This window comes from Cervus canadensis, chromosome 11 (assembly GCF_019320065.1).
Source record: "Cervus canadensis isolate Bull #8, Minnesota chromosome 11, ASM1932006v1, whole genome shotgun sequence".
NCBI lineage: Eukaryota > Metazoa > Chordata > Mammalia > Artiodactyla > Cervidae > Cervus > Cervus canadensis.
Window position 1 is genome coordinate 27813463 of NC_057396.1, and position 27306 is coordinate 27840768.

The 27306-nt window shown below is 44.1% G+C and overlaps 1 protein-coding gene across 5 annotated transcripts in view; it reads left to right on the forward strand.

Moving 5' to 3' along the window:
• The window catches only part of POU2F3 (POU class 2 homeobox 3), a 90402-nt gene that overhangs the window by 35521 nt on the left and 27575 nt on the right, over positions 1–27306 (forward strand). For 3 of the 5 annotated variants that reach the window (XM_043482702.1, XM_043482700.1, XM_043482701.1), the window contains exon 3: positions 891–925. The exons of the other annotated variants lie outside the window; for them this stretch is intronic. In XM_043482702.1, coding sequence (XP_043338637.1) covers positions 891–925 — 35 coding nt within the window. The remainder of the gene's footprint in view (positions 1–890; positions 926–27306) is intronic. 5 annotated transcript variants of the gene reach the window in all.

A 27306-nucleotide genomic window follows, 5' to 3' on the forward strand; every position in this document is an offset into this window, starting at 1 on the left:
TACATTGACATGAATCAGCCATGGATTTACATGTATTCCCCATCCCAATCCCCCCTCCCAATAGGTATATATTTAAGCAAATTTTGTTATGTCCATAAATGGAATATTATGTAGCCATTAAAACTGATCTTTGCAAGCATAGGAGAAAGATGTTCCTTAATGGTGTAGGAGAAAGATTTATGATACTCACTAGAAAAAGCAGAGTAAAAATCTGTACAGGGTGTTACATATCAATTAGGAAAAGCAAGCATAAAAAAGATCATGAAACATACAAAAATATTCATTGTAGCTCTTTGCAAATTGATTTTTTCTGCTTTTTCTATATCAACAAGCTTTTTCTATTAAGCACACATTTAATTTTTCAACCCAACATTTACTATAAAGGGGAAAAGGTGAATAAAACAAAGAATGAAAGTTGGGGGAGCAGGTGGTAGAAACAGGGGTGACAGTCATCTACCTGACATGATTTAGATGCCATCAACCCTGGAGGGCTGAGATAGTGGAGGGACTTCTTATCTTCGGGCAGTTCCTTTAGGATCCACGGCTGGTCATCCCTTGTTTTTTCAGAAAGCCTGTGTCAGAACTTCTGTCTGAGGACATCTGGCAGAAGCACTCTGATATGGCAAATTCTAATCCCAGTTAGATTCTAGATGACCTTGGACAAGTCAGTCTCCCTTTGGGAGTTACTCACCTTCTTGAAGAAAATTTTTCAAAGACTGTCCCAGGAAACAGAATAAACAGAAAGAGTCTGGCCACAGGGCAGGCCAAGTGTACATTTTCAAAATAAAGAGAAGCTCATCCTGATATCCTATTTCCCTTTAACTTTCAGTCTCTTCCAATCCTGCTAGCTATTAATATTTTCTTTTTTTTTTTTTTTTTATCTTTTTCAGGAAATGATCGAAATGGCTTAGATTTCAACAGGCAGGTAAGGACATTCAGAAGAAAAATTTATTCTATAAATTTTAGGGGTCATTCATACTATGTCAAGTGTGGGGACACAAAGAAGATTAAGGGCAGTTCAAGGGTGTTTATTCATAGACTCATCACTCTCAGGATTGGTAGGGGTATTTCAAGAGCTTTTGCAACCCCCATCTCCTGAATTGGCAGGCGAATTCTTTACCACTAAGCCACCTGGGAAGCAGACAGAAGGGTAGGCTTCAGTTAAAGACACATCTAGGTAAACTACGAGGAAGGACTTGCAACCAATGAGCTTTATCAAACACTGGAAGAGCTACCAAGGGAAGGAGGCTGTAGAATAACCATCTCTCTCAACATCTTTAAAAATAAGACAAGGACTTCCCTGGTGCCTAAGATCCAGTGCCTAGGACTCTGAGTACCCAATGCAGGAGTCCCAGGTTCCATCCCTGGTCAGGGAACAAGATCTCACATGCTGCAGCTAAAGATCTTCAACTAAGATCCCGTGTGCCCTGGCTAAGCCCTGGCTCAGTCAAATAAATAAGTATTTATTAAAATTTTAAAAAGATGAGACAGTTTCTCATCTAAGGGATACTTTGCCCAGGTGTGCTTCCAGGGCAGGAGGATGGAGGATATGCCTGAGGATTCTCTGACCCTGAAGGAGCCCTCTGTGGGTTGGGGTGTGGCCTGTTTCCTGTTCTTTCTGAGCATCCCGGCCCAGGGTACACCTCTCATGGTCCCTTGGATGAGATGCGCAGGGAGTAGCCCATCCATACCAAGACATGGTGGCACCAGCCCAGCCTGGAGGTGGCCCGCTCCACAGGCCCAGTGGGTTTGGCTGCCTGTGTGATCTTTTTGAAGCTGGGGAAAACCTTGCGTTTAGGACAAGGCTGGGGGCAGCCCCTCTGGGCCCAGCAGCCTACCGAGAGGCCCCTGATCCTTTGAACTTCTTTAGGAATAAGGTTTCCTCACCAGTTGGGAGAAAGTTTCCTGGTTTCTGTCAGGGGCAGACCTCACTGGAGTTTGCTTCTTTTGGATGAGCCTCATCAGGGCGCACAGGAGGGCAATCCCACCCTTTCCTGGGAAGGGTTTTTGCATTTCTCATTACTGAGAAGCACAGACACAAGAGATGTTTTCCTTTTTTTTTCCTTTCAGTGCACAGGCTTCTCTATTTGTGTTACGCAGGCTCCAGAACGTGTGGGCTCAGTAGTTGTAGCATGAGGGTTAGTTGCTCCATGTGGGATCTTAGTTCCCCAACCAGGGATCGAACCCACATCCCCTGCATTGCAACATGGATTCTTAATCACTGGACCACCAGAGAAGTCCCACAAGAGACCTTTTCTTTAAAGGGGTGGGAATTTTGGAGTAAGAGAGGCTCTGCTGGTCACACTCCTTTACACACTTAGACTGGCGCTCGCCTCTGTGCACAAACACACACATCCACGCCCTCCCTAAGAATCCACCTGGCTCCCTGTCATTCTGCCTTTCAGATGCCATCAGATACCAGCACCCACACCCTCACATTCACACCAGCTCACCTGCGGAGCTGCAGGGGGCACTAGAATTTCTCAGGTCCCTAAATTGACAATGATACCCTCAAGCTTCATGACAAGGGAAGCCAACATTTGCAGATCCTTGGGCAGTAGGCAAGGTGCTTCTGGCACTTTATCTCGTTTGATCCTCACTATTCTCACCTTACACAGGTAAGAAAATCGCTTCCCAGGCAGCCCCACCTGACTTGGGGAAGGGTTTGAGAGAGTAAGTAATTTGCCAAAGGTCAGGCACATTGGTTAACTGGCAGAACCAGAGCTCGAACCTACATCTCTTTGACTCCCAAACTCATTTTTCCCATGATGCCTTGCAGCACCCTCCTCCACAGTCCTTCGAGTCCCCTCTCCCTGAAAATGCACACCGTCCTTAGGGAGAGGCCTGGGAGCCAGCAGCTGAGCGTGACCTCACCGTGACTAACCTGGAGGAAGTGGGAGGTGGAGGGAGCAGGGAGGGGAAGAAAGAGTGTTGTGTAGGAGTCATCTTTGTGTCTGATACCAAGAAGGGTTGGCAGACGCAGGAAAGCAAAGGCTAAGCCGCCGCCTTTGGTGAAGCTCCGGTTGGAAGACCCCAAGCCAGTTGGTGCCATGGGGAATTGCAGACAGGCTCTGGGTACACTGCCTGCCATCTTGAGGTTGCATGAACAAGGGATGTTTGCTCATCAGGAAGTTTCGTGCTGAGCCTGTTAACTTCCTGATCCCAGGAAAGCAGCCGGAGCCTGTTTGGGAGATAATAGTGAGCTGACCCAGAAGCAGGGTCACCCCTCAGTCCCTTGGAAAGATTCACTCAGAGCCGGGAGGCAACAGGACAAGGCCAGATCCCTGGACAGGGAGTCCGAGGTCCTGAGGGCCAGTGCTGTTGTTACCGTACACAATCCTCTTCTCCTTTCTGGGCCTCAGTGTCCTCATGAGTAAAAGAAAGACGTTTGCATGACATGGTCACCAAAGCCCCTGCAGTCTGTATGTTACGGTCCCATCAATTTTCTCATGCCATCTTCTGTTTGGTTATGCTTCCACATTCCTTTCATGTTTTCTTTGAAGAGAAACAGGGAAGAGAGTGTCCATTTCTTTACCCAGAGCTGTAGAGAATGAGGAGAAAATGTCACATGAAATCTTTCCAGTCTTTATGATCTCGTGTGATCCAGAGAAAAGAATCTTTTTGAAATTTAAGGGGCAGAGACAGAAGAACCCAGCAGGCTGGATCTGGGGCTAACCATCATTCTTTGAATACTTAATCATTCCTAAGGGCTAGATAGAGGGTGTCATTTGCAAGATGATAAATTGCTAATGGACTCTGTAGTGAATTCTGTTAAGACAGAAGAGCTCTGAGCTCTGAGACATTGCACAAGGATGTCACCATAAAGGTGGTGTCCAAAGCGGGTGACAAGGGAAAAGTAAGGGATTTGACTGGCAGAGAGGAGCAACAAGACTATTCTTGTTGCTGTGAAAGTAACGTCTCACAACATAAAAGGAAACTATGTGAAGGTCAACATGGGATGTGATGGTGGAAGATGAGGCTGAACAGATTGTGTAGAACTTTGAATGCCCAGCAAAGAAGTCTGGATCTATCCTGTGGACAGTAGGGAGCCACTAGGCTTTTTCAAACAAAACTAGTTTCACTTAATGGAAGAGTATTAGAAGGGTATGGGAGAAATATCAATAACCTCAGATATGTAGATGACACCACCCTTATGGCAGAAAGTGAAGAGAAACTAAAGAGCCTCTTGATGAAAGTGAAAGAGGAGAGTGAAAAAGTTGGCCTAAAGCTCAACATTCAGAAAACTAAGATCATGGCATCTGGTCCCATCACTTCATGGGAAATAGATGGGGAAACAGTGGAAACAGTGTCAGACTTTCTTTTGGGGGGCTCCAAAAATCACTGCAGATGGTGATTGCAGCCATGAAATTAAAAGACGCTTACTCCTTGGAAGGAAAGTTATGACCAACCTAGACAGCATATTAAAAAGCAGAGACATTACTTTGCCAACAAAGGTCCATCTAGTCAAGGCTATGGTTTTTCCAGTAGTCATGTATGGATGAGAGAGTTGGACTGTGAAGAAAGCTGAGTGCCAAAGAATTGATGCTCTTGAACTGTGGTGTTGGAGAAGACTCTTGAGAGTCCCTTGAACTGCAAGGAGATCCAACCAGTCCATCCTAAAGGAGATTGGTCCTGGGTGTTCATTGGAAGGACTGATGCTGAAGCTGAAACTCCAGTACTTTGGCCACCTCATGCAAAGAGTTGACTCATTGGAAAAGACCCTGATGCTGGGAGGGATTGGGGGCAGGAGGAGAAGGGGACGACAGAGGATTAGATGGTTGGATGGCATCACCAACTTGATGGACATGAGTTTGAGTAAGCTCCAGGAGTTGGTGATGGACAGGGAGGCCTGGCGTGCTGCGATTCATGGGGTCACAAAGAGTCGGACACAACTGAGCGACTGAACTGAACTGAACTGACTGATGGGTAAGGAGGGAGGGAAGATGAATGGACTGATGTGAGAGAGGCCAATGGGATGCTGTTGAGGTAGGAGGAAGTAGGCAATGCCAAGGAGAGGGATTAAGCACACAGACATAGAGCCAGATGGCCTGCGTTTGAGTCCTGGGCTTTGCACTGCCTGGCATTGTGACCTTGTACAAGTTCTTCAACTTCTGTATTTCTCTGGGGAGAATACTGGTACCTATCTCACAGGACTGTTGTGAGTGTGTGTATGTGAGTGTACCTCTTTGACAATGTCTAAAATATATATATATATACTATATAGGTATTTGCAATTGTTATTCCTGTGTCAGTAAGCATGAAGAGATTCCAATTTGGGAGATGTTGGCCAAAGATGGAGACAGTGTGAAGAGAAGGTCTGGGGGGATGCGGGAGGCTTTGGCGGGCTGCGGGCCTGGGGAGAGATAGGAGATGCAGTAGAGGAGACAGAAAAGCGAGAACATGGATGGAGGATTTAGCCTAGAAGAGGAAGAAGGGAGGGAGGGAGGGAGGGTTAAGTGCCCCGTCAGTGAGTTCAGGAGCCTTTGGGACAGCCTTCCAGTCATGGAGGAGTTTCTCCACTTCCACTTCCTGCTCTTTGGACCAGCAGCTAACTTCAGAAGAACATTAGGAAGTATTATTGACTCACAGGGCTTAGAGAGCCCGCAGTGACACAGGCACGCCTGGGCAGCCTGGCGCTGCTCTCTGCTGATGGCTTCTGGGCCCTTCATCATTCCAGGGCCATGGGTGTCCATCAGAACTACCAGCACGGCGTCTCCACCTGTGCTGTGGAATGCTGTCTGGCTAGAAGACTTCACAAAAGCTCTCTGAAGCCAGAAGAGAGTCTGAAGCAGGTTGGCAGGTGTCTTTGTCTCTGAGCATCCTGCCCCCAAAGCTGAGAGTCAGCGACCTGGGGTTCTGTCTCAGCCCCAGGCCTGGCAGTTTTCTCAACTCACCTGCTCCTACAACAGTCAGTCTCTGGTGCCTCTCTCAGGACCCCCGTGCCAGCCAGTCCAGAGTGGGGGCCCCACTGCGCTCCCATAGAGCGTTTGGTTTTGAATCAAATGGGGTTTTCCTTCACTGTTTTCTTAACTGTGAGCTACCACGTGCTCTGACTGCTCCCGGCATGCGTCAACTGTAGTGTTTAACCAGTTCCATGGGACGCTTTCTCTAACATCAACAAAATTCAGCCTAAGGAAATGTCTCTGAAGATTCTGAGTGGTGGAGAGGCTTCTCTGGGGAGGTCCATGATAGAGGCAGGACCAGACTCTCAAGCTGGGGAGTGAAGGTCTGCAGTGAAGACATAGTGAGTCTTCTCCCAGGCACCCAGGGAGCAGCCCCAAGGAGGGCCAGCCCCACTGTAGCTGAGCACCAGAGGGTGAGGGAGGGAATTAATTGACTACGTTTGACCATTTAGTCCCACAAACCTGTCCCTAGCTGAGTAGTGAGGAGGAGTCAGAGAGGGGTAGAACGAGGTCCCTGCCCACAAGAGCTCCCAGCTGTTGGGAAGAAAACATAGTGGAGGATGCGGGGGGTGGGGGTTGGGGGGGAGGCAGGGGGAGGGAAGGGAGAAAGGGGGGCCCCTGCGTTATACTAATGCCAGTGGGGCTGATTCAGGGAGTCTCAGAAAGGGTGCACAGAGCTAGGGATAGTGGGCCCAATAAGCTGGAGGGAGACTCTGAGACCTCCTTGTGAAAGACCTCGGAGGATGAGAATTAAGGATCGTGAAAGTCTTGATCCTCTGAGGCTTGTTTCATCTGCGGCAGAATCCAGCTTCCGGTCCTGTACTTCCAGGTGGAGGCAGGATTGTTGATGGTGGATGGGCAGACTAAGGGAAGAGATTGAGGAGCCAGCCAACTACATTTTGCTCAACCAGAAGCAGTAAGGTTGGGTTTTAGCATGTTGACCTATGACATCCCTCTTTTCCCCCCGCCCAGGTACCAAAGCAATTGAAAAACACAGATGCAGGAGTCAGACAGATAGATCCACAAGGGAGACACGATTGTTTGTTTTTAACTCAGTGTGCTTTTATTGCCAAAAAGAAAGTGAAACTTTTACACTAGGAAACATTGCTATAAAAATCATTTAATAACAAAATTATAAAGACAGAGTAATGACAAAGAGAGTGGTTAATTCTATCAGAGAGCTTAGATGGACAAAATATATATAGTGAACATCAAAACATATCTCTTATTTCTTTGTCAAACAAGAGAAGAAGGACAACAATACAGTATTACTTTTAGGTGATATCCTTTAAAAAGGTACAATTTATTTAAAAAGATTGCACTTGAACAATAAGCCAGAACTTATTTTCAATTAACTGGTTGGGGGATGTGGTTTTGATGTGTTGCCATAATGGACTTTCAAAGACCTTGCTCCATAATTAAATACATCCACCCTGCACACATAGAGTTGGTGGAGAACAGACTTTAAAGTACCCTCCTAGCCAACAGGCAGGTCCCAGAAGGGACCAAGTCACACATATCCATTTCGTTCTAAACCTGTGTTTCTCAGCCTTATCAGATCCAATAGCCTTTGTAACAAGGGTGCTATAAAACCCCCTTAATATCCTAGAATGAAACTTATAGAAAACATACATAAAAATCAGTAGGATGCTCTAATTTGAATAATGATTCAAAGGAGAATGAAAAAAAATTAAATAATATATATTTCAGCAAGTAAATCCTCGTGAAGACTCCCCCAGAAGGTTTGATGAGATAATATGATGTTTATATGAATGGGACAGACACAAGTACAGACTGATATTGGTATGCTATGCTGGCAGCTCAAAAGCCATGATTTTCCAAAATGTTAAACAAACTCTTGATAAACTTCCAAACAAAATAAAATATAATCTTTCTTCAATTTACGCAGAAAATGGCATCCCAGAAAAAGGCAATGCATATTAAAAGTGTGCAAAAACTATGGTGTACCCGCCTAAAAACTGGAATTGGGGCTTCCCTAGCAGTCCAGTGGTTAAGACTCACACTTCCAATCTTCCAATGCAGGGGACCTGGGTTTGATCCCTGGTTGGGTTCGATCCCTGATTGGGAAACTAAGATGCCACCTGCCGCATGGAGCAGTCAAAAGGAAAAAAAAAAAAATCTGGAATTGGGTTCTAGGCTCGTGTGATTATAGGCAGGCTATTTACTGACACAAGTGTCTGGTGGGTATTTGAAATCCAGATGCAAGTTGTACAGAACACAAACAAGAGTTTCTTGGCTCTTACTGTCTTCTGTATCACAGGATGTCTAGAATGTCTGTCCTCTGCTTGGTAAATGCAAATAGAACCTCCTAGTTATTAAGACGGAAAAACCACCACACAGATTTCAGAGAATGACTTTCAGGTTCACTGTCACCCCCTGTGAGGACAGCTAACCTAGACTCACCAGGGACACAGGGCACTTCTACAGCAGGTGGAGGGTAAGGTGTTTCTGTGGCTATGATTCTTCCACACTGAAAGACAAGGCAGTGAAATATGGAGGCCCCCCAGCACTGGGAAAAGGCACCCCCAAATAACACACACAGACCTGCCCTCAGAGAACTCGCTTGCTATTCCACAGGGAGATAAGTCTGAAAAGTTCCTTAAAATGTCAGAACAAGGGGTATGTAAACCAGTGCAGCCTCAACAGGGACTAAGCTGGGCTTGTTGAGTCACGGGGTAGATGGAGGACAGAATTCTGAGGCAGGAGATCATTGGTGAGACAAAATGACTCCTTTCTCCAAAGTGATTCCCCCATCATAGTCAAGATAATATAACAATAGAAATATTTATTAGTAGTAAATATTTATTATTATTAAATGATAATAAATCCCGCCTGTGCACAGGTGCTGATTGCAATGTGCTTCATTTTTATTGTTCCTTTTATTACTTAGAGCACTCCTGTGAGGTCTTTGGGATCATTCCAATTCCATAGATTAGAAAACCGATGCACTGGAAGGTTAAGGAATTTCCCCACCATCACTTCATCTGGAAGTAGGGAATTTAAGGCTAGACCAGCCAACCTCCAGACTCCATGTTTCTTCTGCTCCGCGACCCCTCCTGTCTGGGAGGAGGTGGTCCCACGCAGTGGCTGAGCCAATTGTCCGCATTGGTCAACCTCCTCAACCTGAAGGTGAGAACTGTCATCAGGCCTCCTTTCCAGGCATGTTGTAAGGGTTAATTACAGTTAAGACACAGAATAGGCTCTGACATACAGTCATTGACCAATAAACATTAGCTGCTATTATTTCTGATGAATGAGAACCCATAATTTTCTCTTCCTCTTCTCTCCCTGGGTGGCTGCTCTGCCGAGCTTTCACCAGTTTAGATGGGCTGCCGGTGCTACTAGAAGGAAATTTTTTTCTGAGATTCACGATCTCTCCATCTAAGCTTCCCCTTACCCACCTTAAGCTTGGATGGGAAGCAACTGATGATTGTCTTTGCTTTTGGAGAGGTGGGAACTTGTCCTCCTTTGCCAATCATGCTCTGCTGTTTGGCCTGAGGCTCAGATGTCAGTGGTCTCCTGTTCGTGGCCTCGGCAGCAGCGTCGGTATTTAGATGGATTGAGTCTTAGAGCAGGACGGTGGGGAGCATGTAGGAACAGGAGGGCCAGAGTTCTCAGGAGGCCTGGCCCTGGGACACCCTGGTTGACCTTAGAGCCACCAACACCACCACGAAGCCCCTCTGGGGCACTGGGTGTGGGGCCAGCTCATTCCGGCTGCAGCAATGGCAAAAGCCCATGGGTGCCTCTAGCTGGGGAGTGGGAGACCGAACGTTCCTCTCCGCTCATGTGTGGGGTGGAGAGCAGAGAGGACCCAAGAGGAGAAGGAAAGTGTCAGAACTTCTCCCCAATTCTGCAGGGATCCAAAAGAGGGCTTTCTTTGGAGATTTGAATGAGTTGCCTTTGATGGGTCTAGATTCTTGTAAGGAAGGGCCAGTTCATCACCCTCTCATGTAGGAGTCTTTTGGAGCAGGAGTCTTGAAAAAGAAACTGAATTTGGCTCAAATGGCATAAGAAATTAATACCATCCTGAGTTGAGAGGCAGTAGGCCATGCCTTCCCTAAGCAGTATCTCATTGGAACCTCACAGCAACCCAAAGCAATAGCTTTTAGAATTCCCAATTTACAGATGAGAAAACAGAGTCTCAGAAAGGTCAAGAGACTTTCCTGGATCAGGATTCAAACCGTAGATGATGGAATGTGCCAGGCACTTTACCTAAAGTTCTATCTTCTTTGATATTACTTAATCCTTACAACAGCCAGGTGAGGTAAGCGTGATTATTCCCATTATACAGCTGGGGTAAGTTTAACTCAGAGCAGTTAAGTAATTTACCCAAGGTGGAGCTCAGATGTGCAGCAGGCCTGTCTGACCCTACCCTGTGGCAGGCTGTTTTTGAGATAGAGAGATCCTGCGACTCAGAGAGATCCAGAGCCCCCCACCTGCAGTCTGCTCAGTACTTTTCCTCAGGTCCCCAGCCCTGGTGCTCACACCGCAGACCTCTTGCAGCCAGGGCTTGCCAGCCTACACAGCAGAGATGCTATCTGCAGGCTCGGGGAAGGCTGCCAGGGGAGGGGTGGGGTGAAGCAGGGTTCCCACCCAGAGGGTTCCCCTGCCCTGAGAGGAGGAGGCACCCCTCCTGTGCGTGAGAAGGGAGCAGGGAGGAGAGGACTGTTTGCCCGTGAGTGTGCCCACAGGGCTGGGGGCAGGACCTGGCTTCTCTGTGCCCCCAGTCGGAGGGCTGTCGGGGCAGCTCTAGTATCCAGAGGATTCTCCTTCTCCCAGAATCACAGCTGTGGCAGAAAATAAACTCTTCCACCTCAAACTTCCCTCTCCTAGTCTAGCCCAAGAGCGGCTTCGGAGGCCGTGCTCAGGGCTCAGGCGCTGTGGCCTCGTTCAGTTCCCTACCCCATTAAGACAACAGTTTGACTCTCTCAACAGCTATTAAACAAGCGTCATTATTCTCAATGAACGAGGGAACTTAGGCTCAAAATGGTAAAGTGACTTTAATTAAGTGGCAGAGACAGGACTTATTCCATTCAGTGTGTACTTGATCATATGCGCTGTGTCCATTGCTGGCCCCGTCTCCAAGTCCAGCTCATTCTAATAATCGGCTGCCCCATCGCCCCCGTCACCCCCCTCCCGGCCTCTGCTGCTTGTTTCCAGATGCAATGTCAAGACTCCCTTCCCTCCTCCCTGCGAGGCCACTAAAATCCCCTTGGCTCCCAACTCCCAAGGAGTCACATCCTGTTTTGTTTCTCTGTCTTGGCAGCCCCTCCCCTGCGCTGGCATCTTGTAACATTTTCTCCCCAGGCTTCGCTGAGGTGGACTCCTGCAGGGTGTCTGGTTCTAGGCTTGCAAGTGACAGTGTAGTGGTCAGAGATCCAGCCCTGGGATCACACAGACCTGGATTTGAATCTTGGCTCTACCACCAGGAGCTGGGGTCACTCACCCTTCCCAAGCCTCAGTTTCCCCCTCTGTAAAATGGGGGGAAATAATAGCATCAACCTCATAGTATTGTTAGGAGGAGGATTAAATGAGATCTTGAGTGTAAGCTGTCTGGGATATAGTAAGCACTCAATAAACTGGCTGTTGTTGCTGTCGCCACAGTTGATTCTAGCTGCCCTGTTTCACATCAGCCTGCTCCCTGCTCTGCTCTTGGGAGGCACTGAAGGCCCGAGGTTCACCATTTTCCAGGTGATAGGTTCATTCAGATTCCCCCAACTGCAGGCCTTCTTCTGGGTGCCCTAACCTGTGCCCTTGTGCCTGACTCAGCCCGTTCCTAGAGGAATAATAAGAAAAATTTGCCAGGCTCAGTTGGTGCCAGGTAAACACAGACATGGCTCACCATACCTGAGAGGGTGGTTCCCAAAATGTTGTACGTAAGTTAAAGTTTTATCAACTAAATTTACTTTTTTTTTCCACCAAGACCCTGCTATTTAAAGCAATATTACGCTGAATCTTTTCAGAGAATATAAAGAATGCCCTTTTACGATGAGTTAGAGCAAACATCATCCATAGGATTTGCTTAAAGTAAGTTCTGTATTAATTTGGCTTTCCCTGATGACATCTTGTCAAAGAAAGTGTGTGATCCTAACCAGGAAATGTTTAAACTTGACCCCATCAGAGTGGATGGGACTCATCTGAGAGCTTGGAAGTGGGTTTTGCAGGCCAGTTGGGGAGCTGGTAAACTGAGGCCCAGAAAGATTAGAACACCCAGTCCCTGGGCGTAAATGCTGATTCCCGCTGGGGCCAGTGGTGGAAGGCTTTTGTGCCCCCTGTCTGGGGCTGGGACTCTTGGGCGTGTGGCTGCTAGGGTATGAGATCCCAGGCCAGAAAGAAAGAGTTAATGCCACTCTGGCCAGCGGGAATCCATGCAGCTGCCCAAAGGCATGGAGTCGCTTTCTCTCTGAAGTGAACCAGAACCAACTTCCTTTCTGAGAATTTGATGCTTCCCCTTATGCTGGCCGGGCAGTGCAGAGGAGGACAGCCTCCTGGCTTTGGGGCACTCCCCAGCCTGGCCGAGCCGCGGCCTCTGAGAAACAGACATTCTTCTCGTATAAAGCAGGGTGGGGAGTAGCAGGTTCTGGGGTTTGGGACTTGGCCCAGAATCTGACCATTCAGCCAGAGTCCAGCTCTCTTAGGGTGGGATGCTCTGAGGGAGCAGAACTGGGAGAGTCTGACCTCACAGGAGACCTCCAAGCCGTCTTCTTCCCAGGTCCTAAGGGCTTCTAAGTACCACCCAGAAATGATCCTCTTTAAAATAAGGAAGTGTCCTCAAGATAGGGAGGAACAGAGGAAGTGGCAGCATCTAGACTCTGTTGCTTTTTTTTTTAAATTTATTTTATTTTTGGCTACACTGAGTCTTTGTTTCTGCATACCGGCCTTCTCTAGTTGCGGGGAGCAGGGGCTACTCTTCGCTGTGGCGCTCGGGCTTCTCGTGGCGGTGGTGGCTTCTCTTGCTGCGGAGCACGGGCTCTAGGGTGCCCGGGCTTCAGCATCTGTGGCACGTGAGCTCCGTAGTCATGGCCCCCAGGCTCTAGATCACAGACAAGACTCAATAGTTATAGCGCACCGGCTTCACTCCTCAGCTTGTGGGATCTTCCCAGCAGGGATCAGACCCGTGTCCCCCTGCACTGGCAGGCGGATTCGTAACCACTGGACCACCAGGGAGGTCGTCAACTGTTTTGAATGAGCCCTACCTGCACTCCTCCAACCCCCTCACCCCCTCATCCTCACTTTCCCATCACCCTACCATTTATCTTTTCAAACTCAGCTCAGATGTCTTCTTCTCCAGGTAGCCCTCCAGAAGATGGGAAATATTTGAGGAAAGAGTCTGTATTGTATTGATTACAGTAAAGCAGTGCCTAGCACAGAGCAGACATTCAGTATGGGTTTCTTAAATAAACTGATGGACTGATGGATAGCTGTGATGAACCTATCCACCCGTCCCTCTGTCCTGGTGCCAAGGACTCCCATCTCTGCTTTTCAGGACCTTCTGCTCCTCATGCTGACGTGCTCCCTGTCGTCTTTCTCTCAGCCAGCGATTCTCAGAAACACACCCCTCTTCCCAGGGAGGTGAGCTTGCTGGGTGTCTGCACATAGCATGTACAGTGGGCTCCATCCAGTCCACTCTGGTAAATATTTCCCAACTCCACTGCTTTACTGGCTGGGCCCCAGGAGCTGTTGGCTGAGGTATCTCAGCTGTTTGCTCAGTGGGTGCTGGGTGCCAGGGCCTACCCTCTAGGCATCCGGGGTCTGCATATAGGACTCTGGCCAACTTGGCTTTCTAAACCCTTTGAGGTTGAAAGTTCAGTCCCAAGCTACATATCCCAAGACAGAGGAGGCCCCTTACAAATGCCCCTTAATGGAGGACAGGACTGAGCTGCTCCTAGGACTGCCCTCTCCTGGCCATTTCAATAGAAAGTGACCCCTGACAGCACTGTGACTGTATTTTTCATCAGATGTAGAGACAAATTTGGGTTGGGTTTCTAACTCCAGAGTGAGTCAGAGACACATAAACCCTTAGGGCAAAAGGGTCCCTTAGGTCACTTGTCCCCTGTTCCCAGAAGGGTTCCACAGATCTCTGCTGTCTGCCACCAAGGCTTTCTTCTTCCTTTCTCCTATCCTGACTGTGGATACACTTATTTATTCATAATACAACATTTTACGACCAAGTTTTCACCATCTGCAGTAGCATTTTTTAAAAATATTTACTTATTTATTTGGCTGTTCCGGGTCTTAGTTGCAGCATGTGGGATTTAGTTCTCTGACCAGGGGTTGAAACCAGGCCCTCCACATTAGGAGTGCGGAGTCTTAGCCACTGGACCACCAGGGAAGTTCCTGCAGTGACATTTTAAAAGAAGAAAACAGCAAATTTTTATACAGTTAAATATACTCAATTTTAACAGTCTGAGATTTTGTATTTTGGGGTATTAAAATATCAATTGCATGAAATGAAGTGATGACCTGAGTAGGTGATACTGGTTACTTTAATGTTCTTATTTGACAAAATAAAAGAACACTCTCTGAACTCTGCCAAAAAAAAAAATAAATAAATAAAGATTTACTTGTCAGGAGCCTCAAAACCAGTGTAAGCCTCAAAACCAGCTTAAGCTACCTCCTGGAGCAACGTTCTTCTGCCAACATCCCTGACAGAAGGCCCCTGGCCCCACCCCTCTGCCCAAAGCTCTTCCAGGAATTCGGGACTCACTTTCCAGAATGCAGTTCCCTGCAGGGTTCAGCAGGTTGTGATGTTAGGACGGTCTTTCCCCTGAGACCCCATCCACTCTCTGCGATGGTCACCCGTGGTCGTCACTCCACATGCTCCAGGCCCTGAATCCGTCCACTTCAGTTGACAGCCCTTCAGTATTTGAGAAGAGCTCTCACCCCTCATCCTGCCACCTACACCAGGGCCTCCCTCATGGCTCAGATGGTAAAGAATCTGCCCGCAGTGTGGGAGACCTGGGTTTGATCCAGGTCAGGAAGATCGCCTGGAGAAGGGAATGGCAACCCACTCCAGTATTCTTGCCTGGAGAATCCCATGGATGGAGGAGCCTGGTGGGCTACAGTCCAAGGAGTTGCAAAGAGTGAGACGTGACTGACACAGCACAACGACTCACCCCTCAATCTTCCCCTTTCCGTTTAAACATCCAGAATTCCTCCAGCAAAGTCATATGTAGGTTTCTAGTTGCCTTACTTAAAGCAGTCACACATAAAGTACATGAATGCTTTCTTGTAAAAATATTTAATGATACAGATAAACACAAAGACTTTTGTTCCTTGTTCAGCTTCGGCCCTCTTTCCAGAGAGAATTTCTCTTATCAATATGGTGTGTATGTGTCTAGAAGAACCTTCTCTCTGCACATATGTGGATATGGGAACAAATGGAAATTATAAATATTTGTGGAGTTTTAAAAATGCATGTATATGTAAATATGTAGGTAGGTATAAATTATACAGTGTGTATTCCTTTGTGAATTTGTTTAGATGCATAGGTTTTGGTCTGCCAGTCACCGTCCTTAGGTATAGTATCCACAAGTGTACAACACTTAATACTAAGATGACATCTGGCTAGGCCAGAGCACCTTGGATGATTTATTCATTTATCCATTTACTCATTCAACAAAATTTGATTGAGCAGGTGCTGTATCTTTGTTGTGCCTTGATTCCAGCCGTTACAAGCCCAGATAAGGCAGTAGCAGGCCTGTCCAGGTGGAACTTGCATGGTTAAGTAGAGGATCCTCACTCCACACTCTACTGCATTAGAATAGTACAGCCTATCCTACAAATTTTTTTTTTTTTCTTTAAATTTTACTGGACTGTAGTTGATTTGCAATGTTGTGTTAGTTTCAGATGTACAGCAAAGTGATTCAGTTATACATATACATACACTCATTCTTTTTCAGATTCTTTTCTCATATAGGTTGTCACGTCATACTGAGTAGAGTTCCCTGTGCAATGCAGTAGTCTACAGATTGTTTAAAAGATAATTATATCACACTTTCAATTTACATGGTCTTAAGTGTCAGTTAACACCTCTCAAGTCTTCTTGAAAAAATTATAAACTACTGCCTCAACTTGTGCAGTTAATTTTCATATTCTAAGTAAAGGATTTTTACATTTCCTCTTATGTTTTATCTTATTACTTTCTTCCCTTCGTTGCACCATTTCAAGATTATTTTTTTAACCATGATGTGTTGTGCACAGTAGTAGTAGCCAACCCTGTTCCTCATACAGAGATGTATTAAGTATGCAGGGTACATATCTCTTCATAGTCTAATGTATACTGATGACATTCTTAGCAAGACTGGATCATGAGCAGAGTCCCATGGCATGCCATTGGAGACATCCCCCTTGGATGACATTGATTTGTTAATTAACACTCTCTGAGCCCTTATGAACCCCATCTTGATCTCCAGGGACATGTATATATGTATACATATAATAATTATAGCATTCATCCGATCCTCATTTCTAAAACCCTGTATGAAAGAAAATGCGCCTAGTTTGGCGTGATTTTTTAAGCCAGCATGATACCCCGGAAGGGAGTTGATTCTGCATCCGGTCAGCGTGTGCATGCGTGGTCGGTCTCTTAGTCATGTCCGACTCGTTGGGGCTCCATGGACTGTAGCCCGCCAGGCTCCTCTCCTCATGGGGTTATCCAGGCAAGAATACTGAAGTGGGTTACCATTTCTTCCTCCAGGGGATCTTCCCCACCCAGGGACTGAACTTGCATCTCCCGCACTGCCTGCACTGGCAGGCGGATTCTTTACCACTGAGTCACCTGAGAAGCCCAAATCTGCTTAGACTTAGATTCAAATTCCAGCTCTGCCACTTTCTAGCTGTATGGCTTTTGAGAAATCCTTTGACTTCTCTGAGACCTAGTTTCCTAAATTCTAGGATTATTGAAAGTATTTATGCGTCAGTCCCCTATCTATTCGGAGGAGGCAATGGCACCCCACTCCGGTACTCTTGCCTGGAAAATCCCATGGACAGAAGAGCCTGGTGGGTTGCAGTCCATGGGGTCACTAGGAGTCGGACACGACTGAGCGACTTCACTTTCACGCAGTGGAGGAGGAAATGGCAACCCACTCCGGTATTCTTGCCTGGAGAATCCCAGGGACAGGGGAGCCTGGTGGGCTGCCATCTATGCGGTCACACAGAGTTGGACAAGACTGAAGCGACTTAGTAGCAGCAGCCCCTATCTATTCCATAAGCACTTAGTGACAGGCAAGCAAGATAAGTATCCCAGGTAATACATGTGCAAAATCATCATTTTCATATTGATTTGGTGACGAAAGCAGGGGAAGTCCTTCCTAGAACAGGTTTTATAGATGTGTGTGCATGCTCAGGCATGTAGTGGTGTCCGACTCTTTGCAACCCTATGGACTGTAGGCCACCAGGTTCCTCTGTCCACAAGATTCTCCAAGCAAGAATACTGGAGTGGGTTGCCATTTCCTTCTCTAGGGGATCTTCATGACCCGGGGATTGAACCTGAGTCTCCTGCATCTCCTGCATTGGCAGGCAGATTCTCCACCACTGCGCCATCTGGGAAGCCCAGGTTTTATAGACATTTATCCCTAAATCCTTGACACCTGGGCAGGACTCAAAGATGATTTTCATTTTATAAGTAGGGAAACAGATATACTGTCAGAAAGTCCCTTGGCTTAAGCTCACTGCCTTTTGGCAATAAATTTGGTAACTGCTCCTCAGCCTTAGAGAATTTAGCTTACACTGTCAATTGTGTGGGTTCAGCCAACCATTTTGCCTGGAGTTCTGTCCCAGGCTAATAAGGGTAACAGGATAGATATCTACTCAGTAAAATTTGAACCAAAAGGCAAACCCCATGTCAAACAGCTACTCAGAGCCATTGCAGTGCCTCAGTTATCCAGAGAGCCCGCAGCCTCACCTATTTAGAATCCAACTGAGAGTAAGAAGGAAGCCAATGAGACTTGGAGCCAGATGGTTTCTGAAGAGCCTTAAACTCTTATTTTAGAAGCAGTTGTAACAAACTTAACTATCTGGTTTTTCTAGCCCTTAGCAAATAAAAGTTGCAAAGTTAAACTGGCATGGGGGGGTGCTGCTAGAAGCAAGGATACCAACAGTAGGATAAAAACCTTGTTGTGAGAAAGGAGGCAAAAAAAGTGGAAAAAAACAGAGTGGCAAAAAAAAAAAAAAAAAGGCAATTCAGAGCCTTTTAGTGCTATAGCCAACAGAGGCCAAACACTTCAGTGTCCCTGAGGGCATGATTGCTTTTAAAATGTGTTCACAATTGTGATTGCATCATTGACTAAATTACCTTTCAGGTACCCTTTAAGGCAAAGAAGGGATGTGTATAATACTTTTTAGCAAGATCTCTATTCAAAAATGAAATCAATCAATATCTACTCAAAACTAAAAGAAAGACTTGGAGCTACAAAGAATAGATTTTAGTGATTGAAAATGCACTTATTTGAGGAGGCTTTCTCAGGAAATCTTAGGAATTTTGAAAGATGTGTTGGTTTTCTTTTTTAATTGAGGCATAGTTTATTTATAATATTATATCAGTTTCAGGTAGACAACATAATGATTCAAAATGTTTATATATTATACTTCATTTATTATTTATTATATAATACTGGCTATAGTCTGGGTGCTGTACAATATATCCTTGTAGCTTGTTTATTTTATACATAGTAATTTACTTCTTAGTCCTCTACCCCTGTCTTGTTCCTCCCCTCCTTCTCTCTCCCCACTGGTTTGTTCTCTTTATCTGTGAGTCTGTTTCTGTTTTGTTATATTCATTCATTTGTTTAACTGGGTTGGCCAAAAAGCTCTTTTGGGTTTTTCCAAAAAAAGATATGGTAAAACTGGAATGAACTTTTTGGCCAACTCAATATTTTTTAGATTCTAAATATAAAGTGGTAACATGCAGTATTTTTCTTTCTCTTTCTGACTTATTTCAATAAGTATAACACCCTCCAGATCCATCCATGTTGTTGCAAATGGCAAAATTTCATTATTTTTATGGCTGAGTAATAGTCCACTCATATACATATTCCACTTCTTCTTTATCCATTCATCTGTTGATGGACAGTTAGGTTACTTCCATATACTGCCAGTTGTAAGTAATTGCTGCTATGAACATTGGAGAGCATGTATCTTTTTGAATTAGCATTTTCATCTTCTTCAGATATATACCTAGTACTGGAATTGCAGAATCATACAGTAGTACTGTTTTCAGTTTTCTTAAGAATCTCCATACTGTGTTCCATAGTGGCTGCACCAATTTACATTTACAGCAACAGTGTACAAGGGTTCTCTTTTCTCTACATCCTCACCGACATTTGTTATTTATGATTTTTTTGATGATAGCCATTCTGACAGGCATGAAGTGGTATCTCACTGCGGTTTTGATTTGCATTTCTCTAATGATTAGCAATGTCGAGCATACTTTTCATGTGTCTGTTGGCCATCTGTGTGTTTTCTTTGGAAAAATGTCTATTCAGTTCTTCTTCCCAGATTTTAATCGAGTTGTATGATTTTTTTACATTAAGTTGTATGAGTTGTTTATATATTTTGGATATTGACCCCTTATTGGTCATTTGCAAATATCATTTGCAAATATTTTCTCCCATTCAGTAGGTTGTCTTTATGTTTGTCAACGGTTTCCATCAAGCTTAAATAGGTCTCATTTGTTTATTTAATTTTTAAAATTTTATTTTGCCTTAGGAGACAGATCCAAAAAAATATTGCTACAATGTATGTTAAAGAGTGTTTGTCCTATGTATTTTTCTAGGAGTTTAATGGGTTTTGGTCTTACATCTAGGTCTTTGACCCATTTTAAGTTTATTTTTGTATATGGTGTGCAAAAAATATTATAATTTCATTCTTTTACATGTAGCTGCCCAGCTTTTCCAGTGCCACTTATTGAAAGTATAAATCATTCAATTGTGTCTGACTCTTTGTGATCCCATGGATTGTAGCCTGCCAGGCTCCTCTGTCCATGGAATTCTCCAGGCAAGAATACTGGAGTGGGTAGCCATTTCCTTCTCCAGGGGATCTGCCAAACCCAGGGATCAAACCTGGGTTTCCCACATTGCCGGCAGATTCTTTACCATCTGAGCCACCAGGGAAGTTCTTATCGAAGAGACCACCTTTTCATCATTGTATATTCTTGCCTCTAGTGTTGTAGATTGACAGTAAATCCATGAGTTTATTTCTGAGTTCTCTATTCTATTCCATTGATCTATATGTCTGTTTCTGTGCCATTACCATATTTTGTTTTTTGTTTTTTTTTTTTATTACTGTATTTTTGTAGTATAGTCTGAAGTCAGGGGGATCATGCTACCTTTAGCTCTTTATTTTCTCAACATTACTTTGTCTCTTCAAGGCCTTTTGTGCTTCCGTACAAATTTTAAAATTACCTCTTCTAGTTCTGTGAATAATGCCATTGGTATTTTGATAGGGATTGCATTGAATCTGTAGACTGCCTTGATCATTTTAACAATATTAATTATTTTAATCCATAACATGTTGTACCCTTCCATCTGTTTATGTCATCTTCAATTTCTTTCATCAGTTTTGAGTAGTGTCTTTTACCTCCTTAATTGGATTTACTCCTGGGTATTTTATTCTTTTTGATGTGATTTTAAATGGGATTGTTTTAATATCTCTTGCTGATAGTTCATTGTTAGTGTTTAGAAATGCAAGAGATTTCTGTATATTAATTTTGTATCCTGCAACTTCACCAAATTCATTGATAAACTCTAGAAGTTTTTTGGTGATGTGTTTAGGATTTTCTATGTATAGTATCATATCATTTGCAAACAGTGACAGTTTTACTTCTTCCTTTCTGGTTTGGGTATCTTTTATTTCTTCATTTTCTAGTTGCTGTGGCTAGGACTTCCAAGACTGTGTTGAATAAAAGTGGGCATCCTCATCTTTTTCCTAATCTTAGAGGAAATGCCTTCAGTGTTTCACCACTGAGTATGATGTTAGCTATGGATATGTTATATATGGCCTTTATTATGTTGAGGTATGTTCCCTCTCTACCCACTTTGTGGAGAGTTTTTGTCATAGATGCTGACTTTCATCAAAAGCTTTTTCTGCTTGTATTGAGATCATCATATGATTTTTTATTCTTTAATAAATTAAATGTGATATATCGCATTTTTTGATTTGTGAATATTGAACCATCCTTGCAGCCCTGGAATAAATCCCACTTGGTCACAGTGTATGATTCCTTTAATGTATTGTTGGATTCAGTTTGTTGATATTTTGTTGAAGGTTTTTGCATCTATGTTCATCAGTAATACTGGCTTATAATTTTCTTTTTTGTGAGCTCTTTGTCAGGTACTCTAGGGGAAAGTAGAGATGTATATGATACAAGATCTCTGTTCAAAAATGAAGCCAATAGGAAAGAGGAAGAGAAGAAAGTCATATAGTAGGATTTATACCAGGAAGGCAAAGTTGATTTTATAATAAAATGCTAGTTGTATAATTAATCACAAACAGAAGCCAAAAATTATGTGGTCATCTCAAAAAAATGAAGGAAAAAAGCATTTGATAAAATTAAACACCCATTCATGGTTTTAAAATTTTAAAAGCTCAGTAACTAGAAATTGAAAAAAAAATGTTTTTAATCTGATAAAGGATATCTTTAAAAAAAGTACCAACCTCTAAGATACTTAATGATGAAATGTGACATTGAGAAGAAGACAAAAATATCCACTACCATTACTTTTATCCAATTATCTTGGAAGTCTAAGCCAAAGCAATAAGGTAAAGGTAGAAAATAAAAATAAAAAGTGTAAAGTTTGGAAAAAAAAAGTAAAACTATTTTTATTCACAGAAAACTATTGACCAAATTGTGTAAATAGAAAATTCAAAAGATCTTACAAGGAAGTTATTAGAATTAATAAGTGCAAGTAATAAAGTTAATGATTATCTGATCAGTACGTGAAAAGCAAGTATATGTCTATATTCCACAGCAAACAAGTTAAAAATGAAACTGTAAACACATTTACAACAGTATCAGAAAAATCAAATCCTAGAGGTGCAATACTTCTATTAAAAACTATAAAACATTGCTGAGAGAAATTAGAATATTCAAATAATAGGCTAAATTTATAATTTAGAAGGTCTACTATAATAAAGTTGCCTATTTCTCTCAAATTAATCTATAGTTAATGCAATCCCCATTAAAATACTGGAAGGTGAAAAAAAATGAAACCAACAAATAGCTATCCAAAACTGAAATAAAGTCTTTGAATCTGTAAGAGATAGATTTCAGGGACTGGAAATCCACTTATTTGGGAAGATTCCTCAGAAAATCCTAGAAATTTGAAAGATGTGTGACTTTTAAATCAGATAACCTGAGTTCAAATCAGAGCCTTCCTGCTAGCCAGCCATGTACCTTGGATACACCATGTACCTTTCATGAACCTGTTTTCCTCAACAGTAAAATAGGAATAGCATCACTTGCCTTTTCAATCTCATGGGAATATTCTGAAAATCAACCAAACTAATATGTTTGAAAGTGCTTTGTAAACTGTAGAACTTCTTGGAAAGGTATAAGTGAGGGCTGTAGGCCACATCCAGGTGTGGCCTCTTGGTAGACGATGACTCAAGTTGTGGCAGGAGAAGGAGATAGATTCCCAGTTATTGATTTAAATCACACACACACACAACAAACATATCTATCTGCATATATGTGTGTTTATTTAGAAAGTGTGCCCCTAAATGTCTCAAGACATTTCTTTCACCAGGTAAAAGAGGAAACTATCACTAACTTGAATACCTTAGGAACTGAAATCTTCCAAACTCAAGCACTGAAATTTGGAGTTCTTTCTCTTTTTAATCTTTTAAATCTTTTTTTTCTAATTTAAAATGAATAGTTACCTTTGAAAATTTGGACATTGCAGAAATATTTGACTTAGTGAGTACCTTCTGGAACCCCAAATACCTTCCATGCATCTGTTCTTAGCAATTGGATTGACTCCGTTCTTCAAAAATTTTTTCTGTTAGTTCTTTGTGTCCTGCAGGCATTCAACAGAGAATTCCTGAAATAGTCCTTTGTTACAGAGGATAAACCTTTAGGGGCGGAAATATATTTTCGATCCTAAAAACTCGCCATTCCATATCTGCCTCTCCGTTCTTACTGTTTTGGCCTTAGGCTTGTCCTCAGCAGCTCTCCACCTAGACTGTCGTGATAAACAGCTCTTTAATTAATTCCCCTGCTCACAGGTATTGTCTCTTCAAATCCAAATCCTGTACAGCTGTTAGCATAACCGAACTACATGAAAATCTCGCATGTCCCTGCCCTTTGCTCGAGTTACACTTTGCCCCCGAGTCCAGCCTCAGCTTCTTTGCGTGATCCACAGGGCCTCTGTCATCAGGCCCTGGCTGCTTGCCCCGGCCTCTCCTACTCCACGCTGCGGCAGCACTGAATTGCTCGTTGCTCTTGAACATGAAGTCGTTTCATCATCTGTGACTGTGGACAAGCTGCTCCCACTTCCTGGCATGCCCTGCTTTCCCTTCTGCTGAACCCCTGTTCATTCTTCAAGGCTCCTCAGAGGTTCCCACTTCTCTTCTCTGGAGCCTTCCTATCTCGCCCCTCTTTTTCTGGTTATCTATCCTCTGCCCTGACAAAGCAACTCACAACCTTCCCACGCGACCACCGCAGCACCGCCTTCCCATTGCCTTCAGTATTGCACTGTAGGTGATGTTTTGGGGGTTTTTTTGGTGATTTTTTTTTTTAAATTTCAATTCATTACTTATCTATTTTTTAAGCTTTTTATTTTATATTGGAGTGGCACTGATCAACAATGCAGTGATACTTCGGGTGGACAGCAAAGGTCTCAGCCATTCACGTACATGTGTCCCTTCTCCCCCAAACTCCCCTCCTAGCCAGGCTGTGGAGGTGACTGCACTTTTACTTGCCATCTCCTAATTGACCTGGGAGGTCCCTGTTCACCTTTGTGTCACAGTTACTCTTGGTAAACAATAGGTGCATACTAAATGTTTATTGAACTAAACTGGAAAGGGGAGCTTTATGGAGCAGAAAAAGCTATGTTTAAAGCCACTTGGAAGACCATACGCTCCACTGCTACTGGAGCAAACGCAGGATCAAAGGGCCACAGAGGCACATCACTTTATCCAGGGCACCAGAAGAATACAAGAGACAAAGATCTCAGCCTTACTTAGAAGACTATTCTCAAAGATGAACGTTACCAGGGAAAACCTTTTACTCACATTTATAGCCAACGCTCAGGCTTTCAGAGACAGGCTTCCAGGTCACAGGCAGTTCCCCAGGGGATGCCAAAGAGAATCCCATTCAGACTTGTTGAAAGTTTACTTTTGATCACTGTGCCAGCCCCACATCCGTGTAAAAATCCCAGGCTCCACTCGTGGAAACCTGTACACCAACTGTGTACCACATGTGAAAACAGCGTGGCCCACTGAGGAGGCAGAGGTCAACAAGTTCATTTTTAGGTGGGAAATTCTGGGTGGAAACAGAACGGGATGCCTTACAGAGTGGTATGGGCAAAAGAAGGGAGGGTCTGGGGGCCAAAGATCCAAATAGAAAGTCAGGCTCTGCTCTTCCTGGCTCTGTGATGGGCCTATTCATTTCTCTAGCCTTGGTTCCTACATCTGTAAAAATGTTTTGATGAGATTATTTTCCTCATTGACTTACCATGAAGAATAAATAATGATACATTTGAAAGTACTTTTATTTTTATTATAATTTTATTTATTTATTTTTGGCTGTGCTGGGTCTTTGTTGCCGTATGGACTTTTCTCTAATTGTGGTGAGCAGGAGCTAGCCTCTAGTTGCAGTGTGTGGGTTTTTTATTGCAGTGGCTTCTCTTTCTGTGGAGCACTTGCTCTAGGCACATGTGCCTCATTGGCTGTGGCACATAGTTGTGGTTCCCAGGCTCTAGAACACAGGCTCAGTAATCGTGGCACACAGACTTAGTTGGTCCATCACTTGTGGGATCTTCCTGGTCCAAGGATTGAACCTGTGTCTCATGCACTGGCAAGCGGTTCTTTACCACTGAGCCACCAGGGAAGCCCTAAAGTATTTTTAAAATATTACTTTTTCTGTTTCTTGAACTGATGCTCTTGGAACTAATCTACGTAGCACTTGGTGACTGCAAGTTGGTGCTGTGTGTGTGCATATGTGCCTGTGTGTCCAGGATGAGCTGGGCATCTGTCCGTCCTTTTGTTAGTCTCCTTTGGACCCCAGAGTACAATGTACACTAATGTGAGAATATCGTGGTGTGACTGAGCCTTCTCTTTCCCTGCCCCATCTCTCTTCCTCATGATGAGGGAGGATAAGAGCAAATGTTAACCCCTCTGGAGTTAATTTGTCCGTGTGAAAGTCAAGGAAATACAAAAATGCTGGTTCCCAAACCAAGTGTATCAGATTATACATCAGGTAGACGTGTGCTTTATCTGCATCTAAACCTTACCCTGTGTAGTAATGGAGAACTCTGAATCAGGATTGAGATTAAATCTTATTAGAGCAATGGGATCAGGGTTACTACTGTGTTACTTCAGGAGCCAGAATGGGCAACAGCCCCAGAGTGATAGAAACAGAAGACAGAGTCATGCCACTGTGTAGGGGAGTGGACTGAATACTGGGTGGAAAGTTAGAAGACCTGTTCTTAGGGGCCCTGACTTGGTCTCCAGACTTCGCTGGACTGCATCTCTAGCTGGGTTGCCCTGATAGGTGATTTCTCAGAGTCAGAGCTATAAACTGAACCATTTGAACCAGGTTGTATCTGCACTTCCTTTGAGTTCTGATGGGAAAGGGGAAGAATCAATACTTGTTGAATATCTGCCATATACTTGACAATAATCTGCACAAAGCTACCTTGAAGAGTCTATAGTTTTATCACATATGGTAGTCAGGTTTATGTAGAACTATGCAATCAGATAGATGTGGATTGAAATCCCAGATTTACCAGCAGTAAGTAACTTTTAGCAAGTTTCTTAACTTTTCTAAGCCTCAGTCTTTTCATCTGTAAAGTGGGTCTAGTGACTCAATAAACATACCTGTGTGCTCACAAATCAACTCCAACTCTCTCTTTTATACATGACAAATTTCTTAAGTAGATTCCATCTGGTGTATTTTCTTCCTTTCATGGATGCATAATCTAGGCCTAGAGAGATGAGTGAAATAACTAAATATAAGATCATGCACGTCTTTAGAGGCAGACATGGAGCCCAAAGTCAGGTCTCCTGGTTAATTCTGAGCCTTGTGCTTGTTTCCTGGATGTGTTCTTTTTTTCCCCCAACTCCTGCTCTGAAATGAATCACAAGATCCTTCCATGATAGTCAGCCCAGTGTATGCAGAAGAACCCAGTGTGATGACAACCAGCATTCACACATCAGATAGTTACCAAGAATAGCCACTGGCAAAAGATTTTCAGAGTTTGATTCCATGCTCAGCCTTTCTAGCCCCAGCCCTCCCCACCCCTACTTCCGGCCATTTCACTCATTTTGGGGGCAAAACAGCCATCTATGGGGGTGAATCAACAGTTCTCTGTGTCACTCCTTCTCAGTCAAAGAATCAGAGAGGCACTCCACGCCTCTTGTCAATCAGGTAGGCGGCCAGAATAACTAGAAGACTGATTCAGAAGAGATCAGGGTTAGGAATTCCCTGGCTGTCCAGTGATTAGGACTCAGCACTTTAACTGCCGCCGCCCAGGTTTAGTCCCTGGTTAGGGAACTAAGATCCTGCAAGTCAAGTGGAGAGGCAAAAAAAAAAAAAAAAAAATCAGGGTCTAAAAAGAGAGCTAGCATTAATCCAGCTCTTCACTGGAAGCAGATGCTGCTGGTGTCTCCAGAGGGCTAGAAAGCAGTACAATGGTTAAAGTGGTTCAAGTCCTAGGAACTGAAAATAATCCATGAGAATGTGACCTCCCAGAGAGCACAGCCCCTTCCTAGAGTTTTAAACTTGAATGCACGGACCTATATGCCAGAGGGAGAAGAAAACTTTTATGGGCTTAAAATGATGGGGTTTTTTCAGACATGTGTCAGCACTAGCAGTGCTATGTGCTAAGAACTGAAGCCAAAGCATTAAATAACAGGACTGATAAGCATGTTGCATTTCCAGAGGTACAAGCAGGAAAAACAAGGAGGCCTCTATGGAAAGCTTCTTTTCAAGAAGGAACAACTCCAAGTGGCCCCACCCTCCTAAGAAATTGTATGTTTATTAAAGGACTCCATGTCTCCTCACTTCATCACTCTTTCGTCTAGAAGTTCAGTGCTGTCCCAGAGAAGATTCCAAAGCATATAGGCAAAGGTGCATCTAGGAACTTCTCTGGTGGTACTGTGGATAAGAATCCACCTGCCAATGCAGGGGACAGGGGTTCCATCCCTGACCTGGGAAGATTCC